Here is a 22,623-nt window from a genome sequence, read left to right on the forward strand (position 1 = left end):
CCAAAGACACATGTCTAATACAATATCAAACATGTAACAGTGATATGAGAACAGTATCGCCTTATCGTTATGTGAGATACGACTGAAACGACTTTTTCAGCTTCCAATATACTCGGTGACTAACAATAAATTGATAAGTGTAATCAATCATTAAGAAAAACAGCCCTTGTTCGCGAAGGGAAAGGGAGAAAGAATAATCCGGAATCGACATTGTTTCCACGTCATTACTTCTTTTGTCTATGCTCCATTCTTGCGTAAATTCGGGTATATTCGTACATATCATATTATGATATTATTTTTTGACATCTCATCAAAGATGAAGAAGAATATGGAAGTCTGGGCATTTACGGGGCTGACGACCGTCAAAGGCTGGTTTAAGTGATCACTTTACACACGTGCAACATTCACCAATTCTACCCATTATTGACAACCCCACTACTCAAATCTCACCAATAGATGTCTCTAGTGAAGTTCTAGTGATTCAAGAACAAGGTTTCTACATTGGTTCATATATTTAGAATTTCCAAGCATTTGAGTAGTGTGGTTGTCAATAATGGGTAGAATTGGTGAATGTTACACGTGTGTAAAGTGATCACTTAAACCAGCATATGACGGTCGTCAGCCCCGTTAATGCCCAGACTTCCATATTCTTCTTCATCTTTTATTTCTTCAAGATAAAAAATTAGTCTCTCGGTCTGAAATAAGCAGATTATCACTTGCACAATGCTATATAAGTATGCAAATTTGACATTATTCCATTTTTTCCATAAATTATTCCTTTTTCAATTTCTTTTCCGTACTATCTGTAACAAGCCACACGTTGCTGTGGCTCAACCTTGATTAATGAAAAAAAGATAAGTGATCAAACATTTCAAATACCTGAAAGTTATCAGGTCTAGGGATGCATGAATGTGAAAGAGGTGAAGATTATTAGCAAAGATGGATTAGTGTGGCGTTATATTCTCTGTACTTTATGCAAGACTGATCGTTTTGGTTATATGTAACAAAGATAACATTGCATCAATGCAATGCAGAGCTCTATGCAATATTGAGAATGGATGAGATTAAAAAATACAAGGAATCTTTAAAATAAAAATTTAAATATAAAATGTTTAAATATAAAAACTGATTTTATGATATGTATTAAACTTTAGTTTGTTAGTCGAATTGACATAAATTTTGTAATATATTTTTTTAATAATTCATAAAACTATAAAATAATAAAATACAAGAGATTCATAATGTACAATAACGTCCTCATTCGGTTTTTCGCGTACCGCGGGGACATTTTACAAATTTTATCGAAACACTTTTAAAAACGTTTTTTATGAGGTCATCGTTATCATTACTACTGGCGAATTGCAGTTGATATTCGAATCGGAAAAAAACTCAATAAATAACGTTTACGTATAACATAATAGTTTGGCTCGAAGCCAAATTAAGGTTTCAAGAAGCTTAAATTCACCACGTAATTTCGTGAAAAATTTATTTCGTCACATCTAATTTCAACGTTGCACTGAAAGTAAGAAAAGCTCTTACTCATTTAGTAAAAAAAATGTTCTAAGAATTATTATCCTCGTGACCGGAAAGTTGTTCGAATCGAAAAAAAATCGATTTCGGAATTTCATTCATAAAAAAACATTTTCATTTTTACGAACTGAAAATAGCAATCCAAGTTGTTTTTCATGTTTCCTCCTTGAGTCTATTGCTCTCTCGACAAAATATGTTGGCACGAAGAACGTTTCCGATTTGGTTCACGTCAAAAAATTGGCCAAATCTCCAATCATATTCCTTGCGAAAATATGTTCCGACGTTTTTCATTATCCACACAACGTGAAAAAGAGAATTTATTGGTTGTGTAATTTCGTTTATTTAATAAATAAGACAGTAGTTTTCTTTCATTCTCACTGCCTTGAAAGGAGTTTCAGTAGTATAACGAAGTCGGTAATTTGAAGTGACAAATGTGTAACACACTTTGATATCAATAACGATATAATGATACCATTGCTTTTTGTATAATACCCGAAAATAATTATACAACGAATAAAAAATAAATTTAAGTTTTAATTTTAAATCAAACACAGATTTTTTGAGTCTACTAAGTTGTATTTTATTAACAAAAAACACATAGAATTTTTTATGTGTTTTTTGTTAATAAAATACAACTTAGTAGACTCAAAAAATCTGTGTTTGATTTAAAATTAATACATAAATAAAAATGGAGCTCTACAAATTAAACGCCAAGTCAATAAATAAAAAATAAACGTTTAAAATTGGAACCTCAAAATACTTTATATCTTATACAAAATAAAATAATAATTTATTTCTGGTAAATCTATCGGAATGATTTTTGGGGTTATTAAAAAAAATCTGTTAAAAAAAATTGGTTGTTTAAAATCGGAACCTCAAAATACTTTGTCTTATACAAAATAAAATAATAATTTCTTTCTGTTAAATCTATCGGAATGATTTTTGGGGTTAGTAAAAAAATCTGTTATTTAAAGTGACAAATGAATAACAGATTTTTGTATCAACAACGATAAAACAATATTTTAGCTTCTCGTATAGTACCCAAAATATTTGAAGGCAGAAAATTAGGTAATAACTGAAAACTAACTTTACAATAATTTACATTTAAAACAAAAGAAAAAGTAAGACTAACTTTCTGTTGATTGAAAGATATTGTAGCGATATGATGAAATCGGTTATTTGAACTAACAAATGTGTAACATACATACATATTTCAGTATTAATAACGATATAAAAACATCTTTTATACCTGAAATGAAAAAATGAAGGAAAATAGAGTCAAGTTTTAAGACTGGAACGTTACAATACTTTACATTTGATACGAAAGAAAAAGTAATCATACAATTTGGTCAATTTGAAAGTATTGCTTTATATGAACAACCTGCCAACGTACATTTGAAATATACAACAACAAAAAATAATTAACATAATAAATAAACTATTTTTCAACATCTCATCAAAGATGAAGAAGAATATGGAAGTCTGGGTATTTACGGGGGCTGACGACCGTCATAGACTAGTTTAAGTGATTATTTTACACCCGTGTAACATTTACCAATTCTACCCATTATTGAGAACCACTTCCATATTCAAATGTAAATTCCATGTAAATGCCCAGACTTCCACATTCTTCTTCATATTTGATAAGATGTCAAAAATAATATGAAAACAACTCCTATAATTGGAGATAAACCAGATTTTTGAACAAGTATTTGGACACACTCAAAATGTTGTTTATAAATAAACGTTATTTTTTTTTAATATGAATAAATAAATTGCAGGAAATTTATTTATGATAAATTGTCGAAAAATATTATTTTGGGTATCAACATACAAATCCATAAATACAACTTGTAGAGAGCACTACATCAAATGGATTTAAGTATGTGAGTATGTAACTTGAATGTTTAGTACATGAAGGCAAGGTTATTAGTCCTGCGATATATGTAGATCAAGCGTGTTATGTACGAGTATTAAATAAGCAATTTACGTTATGTGTTGAAAAATATTATTTTTTGACATCTCATCAAAGATGAAGAAGAATATGGAAGTCTGGGCATTTACGGGGCTGACGACCGTCATAGGCTGGTTTAATAGATCACTTTACACATGTGTAACATTCACCGATTCTACCCATTATTGACAATCACACTACTCAAATTCTTGGAAGTTCTATATATATGAACCAATTTTGAAACATTATTATTGAATCACTAGAACTTCACTAGAGACATCTATTGGTGAGATGAAAAGACTCCCATAGTCTTGTTCATCTTTGATAAGATGTCAAAAAATAATACGAAAATAACTAATAACTAATTGGATATAATCCGGATTTTGTGAACAAGTGTTTGGACACACTCAAATGTTGTTGAAAAATACGTAAGCCTTATGATTGCATTCGTCTTTTTGTCATATAACTTCAAAGTTATATACTGACGGTCAACCGTTGCATTTCTAAATTGGGAGGACTTGCTGCAATAATAGGACTACCCCTCAGAACGTCACGACAATCGAGAAGTTTAGAAAAGTTGTCTGTATTTTTGCAACGGCTCAAAATAAAACGGAAATATCCGGTTTAGTGGTTGCCAAAAATTGGATCACCATCGTTTTATATTTTTAATATTTTATTAATATTTAAGTCAGTTTTATAAAGTCATGTCTATAAATTAAAGACATACTAAATTTATATTAACCTCTTAACGTAGGTATATGAGAATAATATGGAAGTCACTTTATACACGTGAAACATTCACCATTCACCTATATAAGTCATCCTGTCCAAGTCTCTGCATTTAAATATCAAAAGAATATTCGAGATGTAAACGACATATTTTATTTTGTAAATGATGGACAAATCTTTTATGGATTTAAATAGATATAGAGTTTAAATATAAAACATTTTGTTTCCTTATTGTTATACATAAAAAATCAAGTAAGTAGTGCCTTAAAAATATTTTTCAAGATATGATAGAAGAAGTTTATTGAAAGTGTCTTAATAATAATAATTTTTCTGAGTTTTCCAGTACCTTCATTTCTAGAGATCATATTATACTATTAAAAAATCACAAGTTAAATGAAACTAATCTTCGTTTAGATAATCTTGAAAAATTAGAAAGAAGAAATGGAAGTTATAATGATTTAACCATAACAAATAACCTTTTTAATTTAACTTCAAGTCTGCTTTTGCAAATATTCCCATTGTGATTCCTTATATGAATGTTTTAGATTCAAATTATATTTTTAACATTTTATTAATATTTAAGGTCAGTTTTATAAAGTCATGTCTATAATCTAAAGACATCCTAAATTTTTATTGACATCTCAACGTAGGTATATGAAGAATAATATGGAAGTCACTTTATACACGTGAAACATTTACCATTCACCTATACGTACCCATGTTTGATAATCACACTACTTACATTTTGGAACACGTATATATTCTATGATTGACACGATCTTTCACATGTAAGTTTATGGCACCATTTATGGTTAAATTAAGGAAGCCTTTTTACATTATCTTTGTCAAGATAAAAAACTTCTTAATGGACCAACCTATATTTGTGAACAAAGATTTGGACACATGGATAATCAATTCATAAATTAAAAATTTAATGAGTAAAGAAAATTCACAAATGATTTCGATATAAATTTTTTTTACCATCAAACTTTGAAATTTATTTTTAAATTAATTGATTAAACAGTCTTCTTGTAGAAATTTTATATATTCTCTATTTTTTTTTTAGTTTCGACCACTTTATTTTAAATATGATGACACGTGTTTCGACGCATTCCCAGTTTGTAAAAGAAACAGGGTTCGAATCATGCATACATCCAAATAAAAGGATCTCTTCTAAATAAAAAAATTATCGATCCAACATAGAGACATGTTGTTAACTTATATGCACTGTATCACGAAAATGATTTATCCAGGAGATCCAAAAATTGAGTACTTGTGTAAAGTGATCATTTAAACAGACTGACATGACAGGTCACAAGCTGTGTAAATAACCGAACGTCCATATTTTATAATTTATATTTGAAGCACAAACTTGGTGATTTTCCATGTTATAATTAAAATGTTACTTTGGTTTAAAATCACTTTAAATTATAGTGATTTTAAAACAAAGTTTCATTATAATTATATTCCATATTTTAATTTATCGATGTTGGAATGTCAAAAAAAAATAATTATTTTTATTATTCATTAATTAAATTAATATAAAATCGTAATCAATAATTAAAAAATGGATGAAAAATCATTCACAAAATAAAATTTTACCTGGTGGCATGAACCGCATTCCGCCCACAGGTGGCGCTGCATAAGGAATTCCCAGAAACACCTCCACGCCATCCATCCCCTTCCCGTCCCTCGGCTCCAGTACCAACCCCTTGACTACACCCTGTTTCAGTCTGTACTCCCTAGTCAATCGCTTCCCGTTCTCTTCATCCCTTGGATGGGCAGGGAACGACTCATCATGTAGCTGACCACCGGTCGAGTCGAGAACACATAAAACTAAACATGGAATCAGTAGCCCGATCACGAATGACGAATGCAGTCTTGAATACCTTCTTTGGAATGTAGATGCCATTTTAAATGCAAGACACTTTCACTGTTTCAAGAGTCACTTTGTAATTTGAATGATCATTTGAGATTTTGTATGATCATTTTAAACTTGAAGAAAGTCACTTGCGTTTTTTTAATGAACACACCGAAATGATGATTTTTTTTATCCGCGAACAAAATAATTTATTTTCAGATGAAGCATTTCTGGTATTAATACACTATCACTTTTTTGAAACTCACTTTTATTGCATAGTTTTTAGAACTGTTTTGCATTACATATCATCGATAAGTTTTTGTAAGATAACACAGAAAAAAAAGTACTTTTTAATAAAAATTTCATTTATAGTGCCATCACAATCATATATTTTCATACTCATTTATTCTATCATATAAATAATTCATTTGGTAAATGAAACCCCAAATAATAAATAAAATATCGTGGTTCAAATTTCACTACCAAAGTTCTTTAAAAAAATCTAAGAAGAAAAAAAAATGTAATTTTTACTACAAATGAAAGAAATTTGAAAAAAAGCTTTTTACGTCGTTTTATTCCTCTAACCCTTATCTGCACACAACGCTTCGGGTACTCCATCACTTCGGGTACCAATGACATTATATAATTATTAAAGAGAAAAATCACAAGTATTTATTTTGAGCCCCCTGGGAATTGAGTTCGGGATCATTAGAATGGTAATTAAACGTGCTAATCACTACTCTATGGGGGTGAATAATAGTAATATGTTGATACAAATTGATAAAAGATACTCATTTTTGTAGTAAATCATTGAAAATTTTAATTTATTTGTATATTTTACTGAAGAGTTTGTGGTAAAATAATTTCTACAAATATACTAAATTTCATTCCCTCTTAATATTGCATGTAAACAGTTAGACACATGTAAATTAATATTCAAAAAAAACTTTTACTTAATATTGTTCAAAAAATACTTGCACTACAAATCGCTCACTCCTTTCAATAACGTCACATATAAAAATCGACAATTTTCAGTTATGCATGTTTTCGGAATTTTTCAGAAAATGTACTGTATCCCAGCAAAAGCGGCATATTTTTAACTTATGAGTAATGATTTGTATTGTTTATTATTTATTTAAATTATTTTGTTGACTTCGTTTCTTTCGATCGAATAAATTAATTACTTGTAAAATACAAATACAAAATAACAAAAAAATAAAACATAAAAAGTAGCACTTATACAATCCCAATATTTGTTTGTTTGTCTATCGACCGTTTAGTCTGCCAAATTCTTCAACTTGTTTTCTTAATAGCTCTTTACGGTGTTGCCAATATTTTTGTATACCATTAATTTTTTTTTATAAACATTATTTTGACATATTTAAATAATGTATAAGTATTTGGAGTGAAACAAGTGATATTTTGAAAAATATCCTTACATTTAAATTGTAAATGAAAACAATTGTTTTTTACCACTTGAGTATTATATCTCAACTGGAAAAAAAATACATTTACAGTTTAAATATAAAAATTGTTTTCAAAATATCACATTGTTTTACACAAATAGAAATTTTTAAAATATGTAAAAATAATGCTAAAAAAATATTAATGGTAAACAAAAATATTGACTATACCGACACAACAAGTGTGATTTTTTTTATTCATTTAATATATTTACATTTTTATTTATAACATAATACATTTTAATCATTTATACATATGGAGAACTTTTATATTTCGATTCACTGTGCCTCTCCATAAAAGAGAATGTGCTCTTGTGCTTGGAGAGGGACTTACACTCGTGGTTTAATGTTATATAATAAAAGATAAAATAGTTTCATTGACAATTTGACCGTGTCTTATCACAAAGTGAATGCCAAAACAATTAAGTAGGTTTTTTGTATTTTTTATGTTATTATTATATACAATTTTAATTTTTCGATAAAATTTTTCGATTAAATTTTGTAACAATAGAATTAGAATTTTTTTTTTTCTAATTCTATAAATTTAATAGATAAAAACGTGGACATATATCAAATGTACGTTTACATCTAATAACTATCGTTAATCTAGTAACTATCATTTTGGCATCACGTTAAAATTCAACGTACCAAAAAATAAAATTGTCACCGTTTATGACAATGATGATATAACCAGTATACCATTTAAAATATACTTTTTATTTATTTGCACAAAAGAATTGCAAACATTTATCCATCATTATTATTCTCTTCTCTGCGTCGTCTGTGTTGTGTGATTTGAATATAAATAAAAGGGATCTCTGCGTTACTTGATCTTTGACTGAGAAATGTCATATATCTTAACCTGATCTGATGGGTAGAGTCTAACAAAACTATTTATAGTACGCAAAGCCGTCTTCTCCAAGTCTCTGCATTTAAATATCAAAAGAATATTCGAGATCTAAACGCCATATTTTATTTTAAAAAATGGTGGACAAATCTTTTATGGATTCAAATAAATATGGATTTCAAATACAAAACATTGTGTTTCCTTTTTGTTTGACGTAAAAAATCAAGCAGAAAATGTAGAATAATAACCATTCATAAATCGGCAATGCCTTAAAAATATTTTTCAAGATGTGATAGATGGAGAACATTGAAGGTGTCTTAATAATAATTATTTTTCTGAATTGGCCAATACCTTCATATCTGAGGATCATTTTATACTATTAAAAAATCACCAGGTATACAAATTTTACAGGTAAATTAAACTAATCTTCGTTTAGATAATCTTTGAAAATTAAAAAGAAGTAATGAAAGTAATAATGGTTTGTGTTTTGAATATTGAAAGCATTAACTTTGTGGATCATATTGATATATTATTTCGAGAAATAAAAATACTTTGTGTTCTGATCCACTCACATTTTTACTATCCAACTAGTTTCGGCAACAACCTGTTGCCCTCTTCAGGGTTTATTTATTACTAAACATATATATAAAAAAGAAACAGTGTACAAAATGTTGGGTTTCAAAAGGGTAGGAGTGGGGGTAATGGTGTTTTAAGGAGGGGTAAGAGCAAGGAAGGGGATAACTCTGTTTAGGTTGGATTTGATTTTATGGGAAAAATATTAAAAATGGGACTCTGACTTATGTTTATTTAATTGTATATGTATTTATTTTAAAATATAATTTTTAAGTTATAGTACACAAAAAGAATGATAAATGGTAATGATAGTGCTGTATACATTGTTAAAAATATTATTTTAATATTTAAAAGAAGAACTTTCTCATTATCTCAGAAATTGAGACTCAAAATATATCTTCATTACAATTTAATTTGGCTAACAACACAACGAAAGTTCCAAGAAAATAATCAACCATGCGTTTAACGTTTGCGTGAACGTATTATTATCCATAGAAAATCCTTGTTTCTTGTTTGGGGGGGAATCAAATCCTGATTTCAAAGGACAGGTGCCCGAGCTTTTAACTCTAAATAGAAATCATTACTCTGGAGAAAATCTCTTGAAGCGAACAAAATTCTGCTTGATCATTTGTGTGTAAATGCGTTACTATTACCAAAAACAGATATTATAATTAGTTTTATGGTATTTGTAGCTTTATAAAATTATATTTATCTTATATTGTGATCGGGTGACTTATAATAAATCTTTCATACGACTATTTTTTATATGTTTAAATAATATATAAGCGCCTTTGAGGTAGAATTTTACGAAAGTGGTGCTAAAAAAAATATCGTTGATTTTGGTCTTAACTTATGAAAATTACTTTACGAGTATATACACTCAATATTTTTTTTAGATAAACTATAAATAGTAAAATTTTATAGTGATTACATGAAAAATCATATTAATCCACAATACTACACACAATATAAACCATACACTTTCATGATGTTTTTCAGGTATATTACTCTGATTGGACGCTGAAAAGATAGTCAAATTTTTTCCTTATTTTTCTACGGAAGGAATTATGAGCCAATGCATAATTTTTGTACTGACAAGACACAAGCTGTTCTTAAAAGAAGCAATAAAAACTGGACGTAAACTATATAGCATGGCACGCGTCTTTCTCAATCCCAAACATCTGTTGCAGTCATGAAAGGGTTAAAAATATCTCTGTTCGCCTAAATACAAATAAGTTTTTTTATTAACTCGGTAGCTTCGTAGAGGGTTAATGTTCTTTATATCCGTTGCTTAGTAAATTTCAGACAATAAAGACGACTCTTTGGTCTAGTAGCTTTGGGGTCGTACCTTATTAGTTTTCTTAATACCGGTTTTTAATGCTTCCGCCTCCAAAGTGAACAAGTTTTTGTATCGTTATATACACCCACCTGGTTTTTAATTTCAACAATACCAAAATGAAAATAAAAAGCTGTTGTTGTAAAAAAATATAAGATTTTAAGCATTGAAACATCGCTTTCTTAACGTTTTGCTCTTAAACAAACCAACCGTCACAACAAACTATTTTTGTTTAAAAACTTTATTTTCCATAGATTTATATTATCCACTGACACTTCGTGATGGAATTGCATTTTTAATTTATTATTAAATTAAAACCAATATTTTTAGCTTTTCCACTTTTTTATTTGACCAGCGACCGGGTTTCGTCGTTACCGACATCATCAGACTGGTCTGATGATGTCGGTAACGACGAAACCCGGTCGCTGGTAAAATAAAAAAGTGGAAAAGCTAAAAATATTGGTTTTAACTTTATTTTCCTTTATTTTAACTTTCAACGTTATTTTTTAACGGTAGAATATTTAATTTTTGTAATAATATTTTTTCTTCTAATATTTAATTAACACAGAAATCGAAAAAGGCTGAATAAAAATTATGTTAAAATAAACATTTTTTATACTTAGTGAGTAAAGAAATCGAAATATCTTATCAATTAAAAATACAAAAAAGTATTTACTGTTCTCAAGAAGAATGTTTTGACCAACTTTTAGTGCTTAAAATGAAAATAGATTATTTTTTTAGCAAAAAGGTCTAGTCATGAATAAACAACAGGTTTTAAAGAAAAAAAGGTTTTATTTAGTTGGATTTTAAAATTTCTAAATAAATATTTTATTTGTATTTTGTATTTTAACGTTAATTTCACTCTGAAAATGAAAAGTTTCAATGCGTTTGATTAGTAAATTTTCCTTTTTTCTTACCCGCATCTCATATTTGAACATGTTTAATAGAAAATTTGGCATTCGATATTTCATTTTTCAGCTATAGAAAAGTTTTCTCATGAATGAAAAAAACAACTTACAAGTTATCTAATGAAATTTCTGACAAAGATGTGCCCAAATTTCAGTAATAAATAGATTTTTGTCATACCACTCGCGAATTCACGAACGGTTTTACCACAACACAAAACGTTATAACTTTCACAAGAAAAATCTTCACAAATAACGCGCAAGTCTTTTTATTCGCGGCAAAGTTCTCGATGGGTTTTTCGGGAAAGTTTTGAATTTTTGAAAAGTTTTATTTTTTTCACATTCCCGAGAGGTTTGCGATGAAAAACACCGGAATTCCTGCGTCCGAGGAGACAGGAAGGCCGACGCTGACGCCCCGTATCGTGGTAAGTTTGGACGCCGCGGCGCTGCGTGTAATTAAAGAAGCTCCGTCTTACTGAAACTTCAAAACAAACCCAACCAACGCGACACAACATAGTTAGAGGAATATTCGACAAAATTTAAATGTTCTCAACATTTGTGTTTAGCTGAACTTTTATTTAACTTATTAATGTTTTTACAAAAGTGTTAATAATATAAGTAAATAACCACTCACCGAGATTTTTATGTCTACCGGTTTCGAGACGTACCCGTCTCTTCGTCAGGACAATCACTATTACAGCATGCAAATAATACCACCCTTCACCACCATAGCACCATTTACACACTTAAAACTACACAAAATATTTAACACATGCGATTTTTATTTAACATTTACACACGATTTTCACCCGATTTTAATTACAATTTGTCAATCCCTTGCCATTAGTGGGTATTTCCGTACCAAACTGATATTGTATAATACTTGAACTTACTATCTAACCATCATTGTGTAGTCTAACATATTTCAACCGATGGTCTGGGGGCGTATTTCTAAAACACACAAGGCCAAAACGTATTTCTAGAACATATTAAACCCACACTTAGTTTTTAACTGCTTTCATAGTTTGTTCTTATAAAATAAAACCTAAAACATTGATATAACCACTTTAATTTTTAGTACATATACATAACTAAAGATGACAAGATAGTTGTAGAAACTGGGCAAAAAAATGTGTTAAAAGCAAAATTGGTTAAAAAACTAAGTTTGATTTTTTCAGTGTTACAATTTTGCAGGCCCTAAGTTTTTGAACTCTTTTTAATGTGAAATAAATACCCTTTAGTTGTAATGTACCCATTAATCAGTTCCAGTTAGTTGAAATCTTAAATACTGAAATTCCAAAATTGGTGTCACTGGTTGTGTTTGAACTTTTGAATAAATTTGAGTAAGTTTTACCCATCCAAATGTTAAGAATCTTTGTTTGTCCCCAATGCTAAAACTAAATCCAGTTGTACCGTGGACATATTACTTTTGAATAAATTTGAGTAAGTTTTACCCATCCAAATGTTAAGAATCTTTGTTTGTCCCCAATGCTAAAACTAAATCCAGTTGTACCGTGGACATATTACTTTTGAATAAATTTGAGTAAGTTTTACCCATCCAAATGTTAAGAATCTTTGTTTGTCCCCAATGCTAAAACTAAATCCAGTTGTACCGTGGACATATTACGGGAGCACAACATGTGCCAGAAATACATCGCTACGACCTACGTCCCGGCAGACGTCCTCCTCTTAACCAAAGTGTATTTTGGACATCGGCCGCGACGTATGTCTTGTGTTGTTGATAATTCTAGCAGTCTCCAGAAATAAACACTCTCGCGCGCGACAATGCGCGGCTCTGTGGAAAACGAAGGTAAGTTTTAAAAAATAGCTGATATCACCAATAAGTTATAATAAAATTAACATCATTTTGAGTGTGTCCAAATACTTGTTCACAAATCTGGATTATCTTCAATTAAAGGAGTTATTTTTAATATTATAGATGTCTCTAGTGAAGTTCTAGTGATTCAAGAACAATGTTTCAAAATTGGTTCATTTATTTAGAACTTCCAAGAATATGAGTAGTGTGGTTGTCAATAATAGGTAGGATTGGTGAATGTTACACGTGTGTAAAATGATTACTTAAACCAACCTATGACGGTCGTCAGCCCCGTAAATGCCCAGACTTCCATATTCTTCATCTGTGATGAGATGTAATTTTTTTTTTATAATAAATGATGAAAATATCTTCTTCTTCTACCTTGCTCCTTCCTAACTTATATGACTTTATAGACTATCAGGGTCTTCTATCACATACAACGTCATCTAGGTCATGATTTCGAATTATTTTATATTTATGATGCATCCATGAATTTTTGGTCTTCCTCTAGATATCTTTTAAGGAAGATCCATGGCGATTGCCTGGTTTACAATATGTTCAGGTTTTAAACGTCCTATGTGCCCATACCATCTCAGTTGCTATTTCTCAACCTTACATTTGATGTCAGTTACATTAAGGTTTCCACAAATGTGATAACTCTTTTATCTCGAAGGGACACTAGCTGAAAATTTGAACATTCACATTTCAGCAATTTTTAGTTGCCTAGATTAGGTGTTATGCATCGTCTAGCACTCGCAGAAGATGTTTACATTTTCATATCAGGTGAAAATTTAGGTAATAAATTATTTAACACACATTGTATTTTTACCTGTTCACAAATTGTTTATATATGATCTGAAAGCATTAACTTTAATCGATATGACCAAAAATAAAAGATACATTCAGTGATATACGGAGAGAAAAAGGTAAGGCATAAGTCTGAGAGCTTGAATCAAAAATAAGAAAATCAGCACTGGACAAAAGTTTTTAATATGGTTAATCTTATTGCAAGACTAAGATGACAAAACACAGGTCATTTTACGAGACAGGGAATTAACAAATGTTCTTTTCTTGAATGTTTTCCGCAGATACTTTGTGACACATTTTATAAACTTTATAAAATTAATTAACTTTGTTTTCACCACTTTTTTTAAATACAATTTAACCAACCGGCTTCGACAAGAACCTTGTCATCATCAGGGTTTATTTTAATTCAAAAACATTAAAATACTCTCGCCAAAAACTTTCACACACTCCTTAAAAATCCTAAATGCTATTTTTATTATTCATTGCATAGCAACCCCAAATAATAACCAATGGAATTACCCAAAAAAACAGTATGAAGCTGAACACGCATACGGAAAGTGGAGAACACACAAAACACAAAAACCTACTGTGCAGCAATTTTAGGAACAGAAATTGGAAAAATATAAAAAATAGGACTGTGACATAAATTTGATTGATAATTTATTTTATTTTAAAAAAAATTATGGCTTTTATTAATTTCCAAAATCTCTTAATTATGCAATGAGTTTACTTTTTTATTAGAATGTAGTATTTCAATGCCATTTTTTAAATTAAAAGATTGATTGTTATTTAATATATACTCAGCAAATTAAAAAAATATATTATAACTAAGCATTTCATGTGTTCTCTTATTCTTATATTGAAGTTACGCGTTGTTTTTCCTTTTAATTAAAACAACACGTAACAATATTTTAACCATATATTTTTTTTTGTAAAACGGTTGTCAATTTTTTTGTGAATTATCGTAAGCCTCTATACATAAATGCACCTATGCATTTATAATACTTTGAGTGATTTATATATTCTGATTAATATTTATTCTGTTTAATGTATTTATGGTATATTTTAAATTTTCGAAATATATTTTTTGTGGGGCAATAATTTTTTACTATACTCATAGTATAAGAATGCGAGTTCCGTTTCAACGAAAATCATTGTAAGTAAAACAATGTATCATTTGTTATTTCTTTAAAAAAAATCTCACATCTGTTGCGGTTAATTCATTTAGAATTATTTATAAGTGCCAAATCATCGACTAGCGATTCCGTCTATTCCGCTAGCTTCCTCGTGCCCCGCATCTAGGGATAATGATCCTTAACAACCAGGACGGAGATACAAGAATCACCATTCCATGCTTGTACAGAAGGGAAGGCTATTTATGGATCAGATTTGTATGCACATTTCTGGGCGGACAGACGATGTTTGGTTGTTTTTTTGTCAGTTTACTAAACATGTACTTAATGTACTCTCTAAAATACTACAACAGAAACATATTTTATAGAAATGAATGAAAAACAGATGTTTTACCAAAGTACCATAAAAATGGTAAAAATTAATGCCTTATTTTATCCAGTTTCATAGCATCGTGGTAAAAGCGTTTGACTATCATGCTCTAGGTTTAGCAATCAGCAAATTTTCCACTAAAATACGATTAATGTAACACTGTATTGATTGATGCAATTTTCCATCCGCCATTTGCTGAGGCTAAGGGTTGAAATTTTTATAAACCTCACTGATGATATGAAACACGATTCAAAAGAAGAAGAAGAATATGGAAGTCTTTATATTTACAGGGCTTTCGGCCTGAATGTATAGAATAGAGGAGTCTATAAGTTTTTATTTATATACATTTTCAAGCTTATTTGAACCACATTTACCAGTAAACTTAGCATTGTATATATAGAACTTTCTGAAGACAATTTGACAAAAACTTAGAGTTTTAATTTTGATATTAAGTGGATTGCATTATCAAAAATAAAAATTAAATTATGTGTCGGGTTGTGGTCCCGTGGTTAGTGTCGCGGACTCTTGAGTTAAAGTTTCTAGGTTCAAACCCACCCTATCACAATTTGATATCTATTTCTAATAATGAGCCTTTAAGGCTCACAGAAAAAAGTGTTTTTGTAAATGATAATAAACACAAATATTTATTTTCTTCAATAATAATAATAAAGGTTGAAAAAACTGATATTTTCATATTATCAAGTAAAACGAATCCTACTTTGACTTGCCAGTTTTCTACACCATCAATGATTGAGTATTGTAGGATAAATACTCAAAAAATCGGGATAGTAAATACTCAGACATCCAAATTTTTCTTTTCTTATTTTGAGATATTGAATAAGATTTTTTTTTGACTTTTTATGAATGACAAAACTTATTTTTACGTAGCTGTTTTGATAATGCATATTTCGTCAGTAAACTATCAAGTCACATTATTGTTGAATAAAAATTGAGGATATTAGTAGTACAGCTCCAAAATTAAACACAAGTCATAATTACAAATTTTAGCACGTTGAATATTATACGGTATTAAGATATATGTTTATATTAATGAAGCAATCGTTCATATAATTAAACCATTTAATATAATTACTCAAGCTGTACGTAACAATATCGGAATAATTAAATTTATTATGCTTGTCTGAATTAATTAGAACGAGGTTAAAATCGATAAGGATAACCCATTAAGTAATGCAATACCTGATATTCCCACATGGCTCATAGTTCTTCGTTATGATGTGTTTGCAGTAAATTTAATTTTCAAATAAGTGAACGAAACGTATATTTTTCTCAATGTATTATTTTGTATTAACAAAGGCGAATTTATTAACCTTATTGTTTAGTTCAAACCATACAAATGAACTTACCGTTTGAAATTTAGGAATAATTGTGACATCTTCTTCAAACCTTTATCCACACCCGATGGTGCATAGGGTACTGCATCATATAAAGGCAGTATTATCTTGATCGCTAACACATGAAGGAAATGTGATCAGCTCTCCGCTGCTGGTACCTACTAGTCCAGGGAAATTGAATAAATATTACAGTGAAATTATCACTTACATTTATTGAACCCCCCCTGGGGATCGAAACCTATCTTCTGTCCTCCTTCCTAGTGTAATAGTCAGCACGCTCAGCTACCATTCTGGAGGTCCCTGGTTCGATTCCCAGGGGGAGGTCAAATATAAGTGATTTTGTTCACTCTAATATTGAATCAATATTACCCTGGACTGGTACCTGAACTGGATGTCTGATCACCTTTCCTTCATGTGTTAACGATCAAGATAACACTGCCTTTATATGATGCGGTGCCCTATGAATCATCGGGCGCGAGTAATGGTTTGATGAAGAAGAAAAAGTATAATCTCATGTTGATGAGAACGTATGTAGTTTTCAAAACTAGTCGTGTTTACGTTAATAAACTCGGAAATGGTTTTGAATGCAAGTTTTATTATTACAGTAAAATCATTTTATATAAGCGTAGAGATGATTGAAGAGGGATAATGGATAATGATGTAGCTTTTTATATCAGTCTCGTTAAATTTTACTAGCAACAGTTATGTAAATATATATTTTTTTACGCCAACAATAAAACTTCATGTGAAGGGTTCGTTAAGCATATATTTATGCCATCGAACATACGTGAAATTCCCCAATATGGAAAAGCATACGAGGTCATTTATGATATCCTTTGAATTCAATGATAAATACGCAAAGCTTATTACGGATCTATTATGTTTTATTTGAAGCTATTTCATAAAGTTTTATAAATCCAAACAAAGGATTGGTACTTACTTAGAATTTCATTAACATATCTGAATAAAATTGATTAATAAAAAAAATGCTGATCACTTAAGTTTTATTTTATTTACATGCTACTACAATGATTAAAGAAAACACTTGTTTTATACCACTTGAGTTTTTATTAAAGACTACATGTTTCAGAAGTTAAACTTCCATCATTCAGGTCTGTATAATAACATACATATTATATGTATTTGTAGTTATTATACAGACCTGAATGATGGAAGTTTAACTCCTGAAACATGTAGTCTTTAATAAAAACTCAAGTGGTTTAAAAAGAGTGTTTTTTTATCATTGTAACATGTCTTACCACAAAGTTAATGCCGAAACAATAAATAAAATACATACTACTAGTTTCAAAGGCTACAGATGTTTTCATTTACATTGATTACAACAACTGTTGGTAAAAACTTCTGTTGTTTACGAAACTAGTCACGTGGAATGAAATAAAACCAATGTTATTTATTGTTTCGGCATTCACTGTGCGGTAAGTAAATTAAAAATAAAACACTTTTTTTTATCACATGAGTATTATATTTAAAAAAAAATGGTTTTGAAAGTTACAGGTACTTACATTTACGGGCTTTTTTTTAAATATAATGAAAGTGGATATTTTTAGTTAGCAATGAACGACTAAAGTTGATTTACAGCATTTAAAGTGTGTCCAAATGTGTTGTCAATAAATTAACTGGTCAAATTATAAGCTGAAATAATAAAATTAAAAATGATATTTTCTGGCGTTTCAAATGTATGTGATTATAAACAAGAATTACTACCCACATACTAATAAAAGAGTTTCTGATCAGTAAAAAGTTTCTCTTTATCTCACCAATAGATGTCACTAGTGAAGTTCTAGTGATTCAAGAACAAACATTCAAAATTGGTCAGTATATATAGGACATCCAAGGGTAGAATTCGCACAAAACAGGAAGTCAAGTAAGTCGTGGTGGGTGCAGGGCGCGGGGAATAATAATAATAATAATAATTTGGATAATTTGTATAGCGCCATTTTCGTAAAATACTACCTCAAGGGCACCCCGTAAGTGCACTTGACTTTATCGGAGAGGGGTGTCGTCGCGTGGACGAATGTTTGGTTATCTAGGGCTTAGATCTTTTTTGGAGCGTCATCTATCTCGGAGCTGTCGGCCAACTATCGCGTACATACACCATGTGACTTACGGCGCGGAGCGAGCCAGCCTGACGCCTGATGGTCCCATATCAGCGGCACCGGTGTTAGGGGTGAGTATGCTACCAGGCGCAGCTGTACTAGACAGGCCAGCACCGATAAATAACACGGGTGTTCAGATTCAGGATGCCACGACAGCCATTTCGTTTTCCATCAAATTTTAAATACACACACAAACATATATACCGTGTTTATTGATTTTCCATTAATGTTGTAGAATGACATTTTTATTATTAAAAAAAAGCTTTAGTGTACCACTTATTTAGTTTTATTTCATTACACTCAAGCTGCTCTCTTGTATTACTTTTACTCAGGGAGGCGTTCTTTCCAACATATTGGCCATGCTGCAGCCCAAGAAGACCGAGAAAAAGACTCATAAAACGTTAATTTATTATGTGGTTTTCCAAAATACATCACCATAATTGTCTATGTTCCATTAACCACCCCCCCTTCCAGTCATAACTCCATACACCTCTACATATGCAAAACGGAATATTTTTTTGCTTGTTAGTTTCTGTATCACCACCTTTCACCTCTCACATTCAAAATTAAACATTGTAACACATTCCTTATCATTCAACGTTCAATTTGTGTAACACAACTTTAAAAAAACACTACTTCGTGACAACCGGTTTCAGGTCAAATGTAGATTAAAATGAAATTTTTACGATCTGACATTTGTACAAAAATAAAAAAAAAATGATTAAGAGAAAGATGATAAATGAATCAAAGTGGAAATATTTTCAAAAGTGGACTTGTAGTCAAATTTAAAATGGGAATAATTTTATAAAAATATGATTCATTTGTCTTTTTTCTCTCTTTTGGTTTTTTTTTAATTTTTGTTTAAATGTCCCACCAAACTAATTTAATTTTAACTTTCATTTGACTTGATGATGGAATGATTATCCCGAAACCGTTAGTCACCGAGTAGTGTTTTTTTTTCAAGTTGTATTACACAAAGTAAACGATGAATTGAAAGGAGAATGTTACAATGTGCTTGTTTTATTTTATAATGTAAAAATAATTATAAATAATGGTTTTTATTTCTTAAAATGGATTTCAAGTTGATGAGTCATCCTGAGCATGCTTAGCAGTCGAATGCAAGTGGTGACGTCGCTGGTATCTAATTAATACAAACATGTCCGCAGAACGTACTCGCAATGTTAATCTGAGCAAATTTGTTACTTGAGCAATCAGTCGATTGAGTACAAAGTGAGAACTAAGATCAATGGCTTTGGTTACGTTTCCCCGAGCCAACCCTAACATAGCAAATCTGCATTTATTAACATGAAGAAAATTTAAAAAAAAAATACGCACATTAACACTTTTTTGCTAAGTGGGAATTTAAGTTTATATTGTAGAGAGGTCGATATGGTTATTTATTTTAAAAAAAAATATTAATAAAAAATAGGCAAAATAAATAAAAAAGCACTTTCATACTTTCAATGAAGTTTTAGATCATAGAAAAATTTTCAGCATTAATCTCAAAAGAAAGGTAAGACAAAAAAAATAAAAACAAAAAACTGAAACAAAAGAAGGTCAAAAAAACTTGGCATGAGAAAGTAAATGAAATAGGGCGTGAACAAGTTAAGAGACAAAATCATCAGTGGGTATAATATGAAAAGATGCATTTATGTGTAAGAAGCGAAGAATATTTGCAAAGACAACGTGGCGAGGTATTTTTTCTCTCTGTCTACCCCAGCGATGTATTGGCCTGATAGTTTTTAGTTTTTCAGACTGTAAAAACATTTTTTTAAATCCCTTATTCAAATTTTAAGGCAATACTGAAAAAATGAACGCAATCAGAAAATCTATTCAAAAATATTTATTCACTCAATTCGTGAAACGGTCTCGTGGGAATTTTATAATCCCTTCATATTCGCAGGCTTATAGGGGTGTATTCAGACACGCCTGATTTGTATTCAACAGCCAGGACTTAGTATCTTTGGGGCTGCATCCGGGAGGCTTCGAGGGACGGAAAATAGAACCTTCGTTAGTTATTCACCAACTTTTCAGTCACCCGGCACGTTAACTTAATCATCCGCTGAAAATTACTGGATAGTGGGTCACTAGGCTGCAGGTTGTACTCTTGCATTCAGAAGCCTAAGTCAGGAAACATGATAATTTATTCAGTCGTTTTTCGTGAACGGGCAAACTGGAATATAAAGTAATTTCAACTAAAAGAGTGCCCTTGTAAATGCAGAATCTTAACAGAATCTTAAGAAAATTTTAAATATGTTCATATATTTATAAATACACAACTAATGGATTTATAGCTCAACGATTAGTTATTAAGATACCTCGGATATATTTTATAGAGGTGAATAAATCTGTGGGAAGAAAATGTTAATTTTATAACAGTCTTAAATTAAAAAATATTTTAAAAATATCCATGCTCTTGATAGTCAGTACTTACATTTTTCTGCTTTGAAAAGATTCGAAATGTACCGAAAAATATTAAATTCTAAAAAATCAAAATATTTTGCCTGTGTTCAAATTTTGGTTACAAAATATTGGATTTTACAGCACTTAAAAATTATTTATCATCATTTTTTTATTGATTGCTGAATACTAAATATCAAACTAACACACTACTTGATAAAAAAAAACAAAAAAACTTGATAGTCTTATTAAAAAAAAAAGATAATAAAAATTTGGGACACACTTTTAAAATTTTGTGAATAAAAAAAGATAGAAAAAAATCATTAACTCAAGTGTCTTCTAATACATGAAATATTTTCGAAAAAATTTTAAATTTTTAAAATTTTCTTAATTAAGCAAAATATGTTGCAGAAGAATTAGCATGAGCAAGATGTTTTCAATCATAACAAAAATAAAACTTTCGAGTGTGGTCAAAAACGGGTAAAATAGTGAATATTTTATACGTTTATAAAATGATAACTTAAATCAGCTTATCAAGACTTCCATATTCTCTTACATCTTTGTTGAGATATTATATTATATGATGAATTTGTTTCTCACCATTACAGTTTTTTTTTAAATGTTTCGACACCTGCAATAATGGTTGCAACATCAGGAAATTAAAGTCAAGACACGATATCATAGTCTGTTGAATTTCTGATAAAAATATTTGTTTATATTTGATGAATATCTGTCCAGTAAATGATATTACCTTGTTAAGTTATGCAAATTGGATAATTTGATGGCTTAAAATGTCATTATACTTTTATCGTTTTGCTGGCAATCCCTGTGAAGTGTTTGCTTCCTCTAATTTTCTCGAGGAAGCATTATCCTCTTATAAATTTAAGGATGAATCCTGGCAATAAGATCGTCACACACTTCCGCTGAGCGATTCCTCGGAGGAAATGCTGACATTTCCCTCTTTTTTCTCCTAGACCCGCCTGACAAAAGATCCAGCACCGGATGCAGCTCCTTTACGAGATCTTCAAAATAAATCTTTTAGCTATTCATCTCGCGATGTCGTGACCCGAGAGGTAAGGATCTAGAAATTTAATGGGACCCTTTCAAAAGGCTGTCAAAATATTTGTAACTCCAATTCAAAGGAGTCTGCTCTCTCCATTATTTATTCAATTCAACTCAATGTTATTCAACGTATGACATCGTTTCTCTACGTAATGGTCAAGTACACTTAGTGTAAAATGGTAACCCAGACGTCACAAAGTATTCTTCTAAGTCTTTCTTAATAAGTATTAATATATAGTTTTACTTTACAAATTATACAAATCTGTAAATATTGTAACATTAAAACTAAAGTACCTAATTGATATAATAATTTTGTATTGCTCGAGTTTCTTACAATTTCTTATCAAACGTACTCTTTTTTGGAT

General features: G+C 30.1%; 1 protein-coding gene across 1 annotated transcript in view; it reads right to left on the reverse strand.

The window, feature by feature from the left end:
• Nucleotides 1-11,672, reverse strand: part of LOC148304164 (uncharacterized) — a 95,820-nt gene extending 84,148 nt beyond the window's left edge. The window contains exons 1-2 of the mRNA XM_088268756.1: nucleotides 11,312-11,672; nucleotides 5,816-6,362 (exon numbers count right to left, since the gene is read on the reverse strand). Coding sequence (XP_088124882.1) covers nucleotides 5,816-6,125 — 310 coding nt within the window. The 5' untranslated portion in view covers nucleotides 6,126-6,362; nucleotides 11,312-11,672. The remainder of the gene's footprint in view (nucleotides 1-5,815; nucleotides 6,363-11,311) is intronic.
• Nucleotides 11,673-22,623: the final 10,951 nt, after the last annotated feature.

The sequence above is a fragment of the Brachycentrus maculatus genome, unplaced genomic scaffold (genome assembly GCF_059751285.1).
Source record: "Brachycentrus maculatus isolate JH-2025_06_01 unplaced genomic scaffold, ASM5975128v1 h1tg000327l, whole genome shotgun sequence".
Taxonomy (NCBI): Eukaryota; Metazoa; Arthropoda; class Insecta; order Trichoptera; family Brachycentridae; genus Brachycentrus; species Brachycentrus maculatus.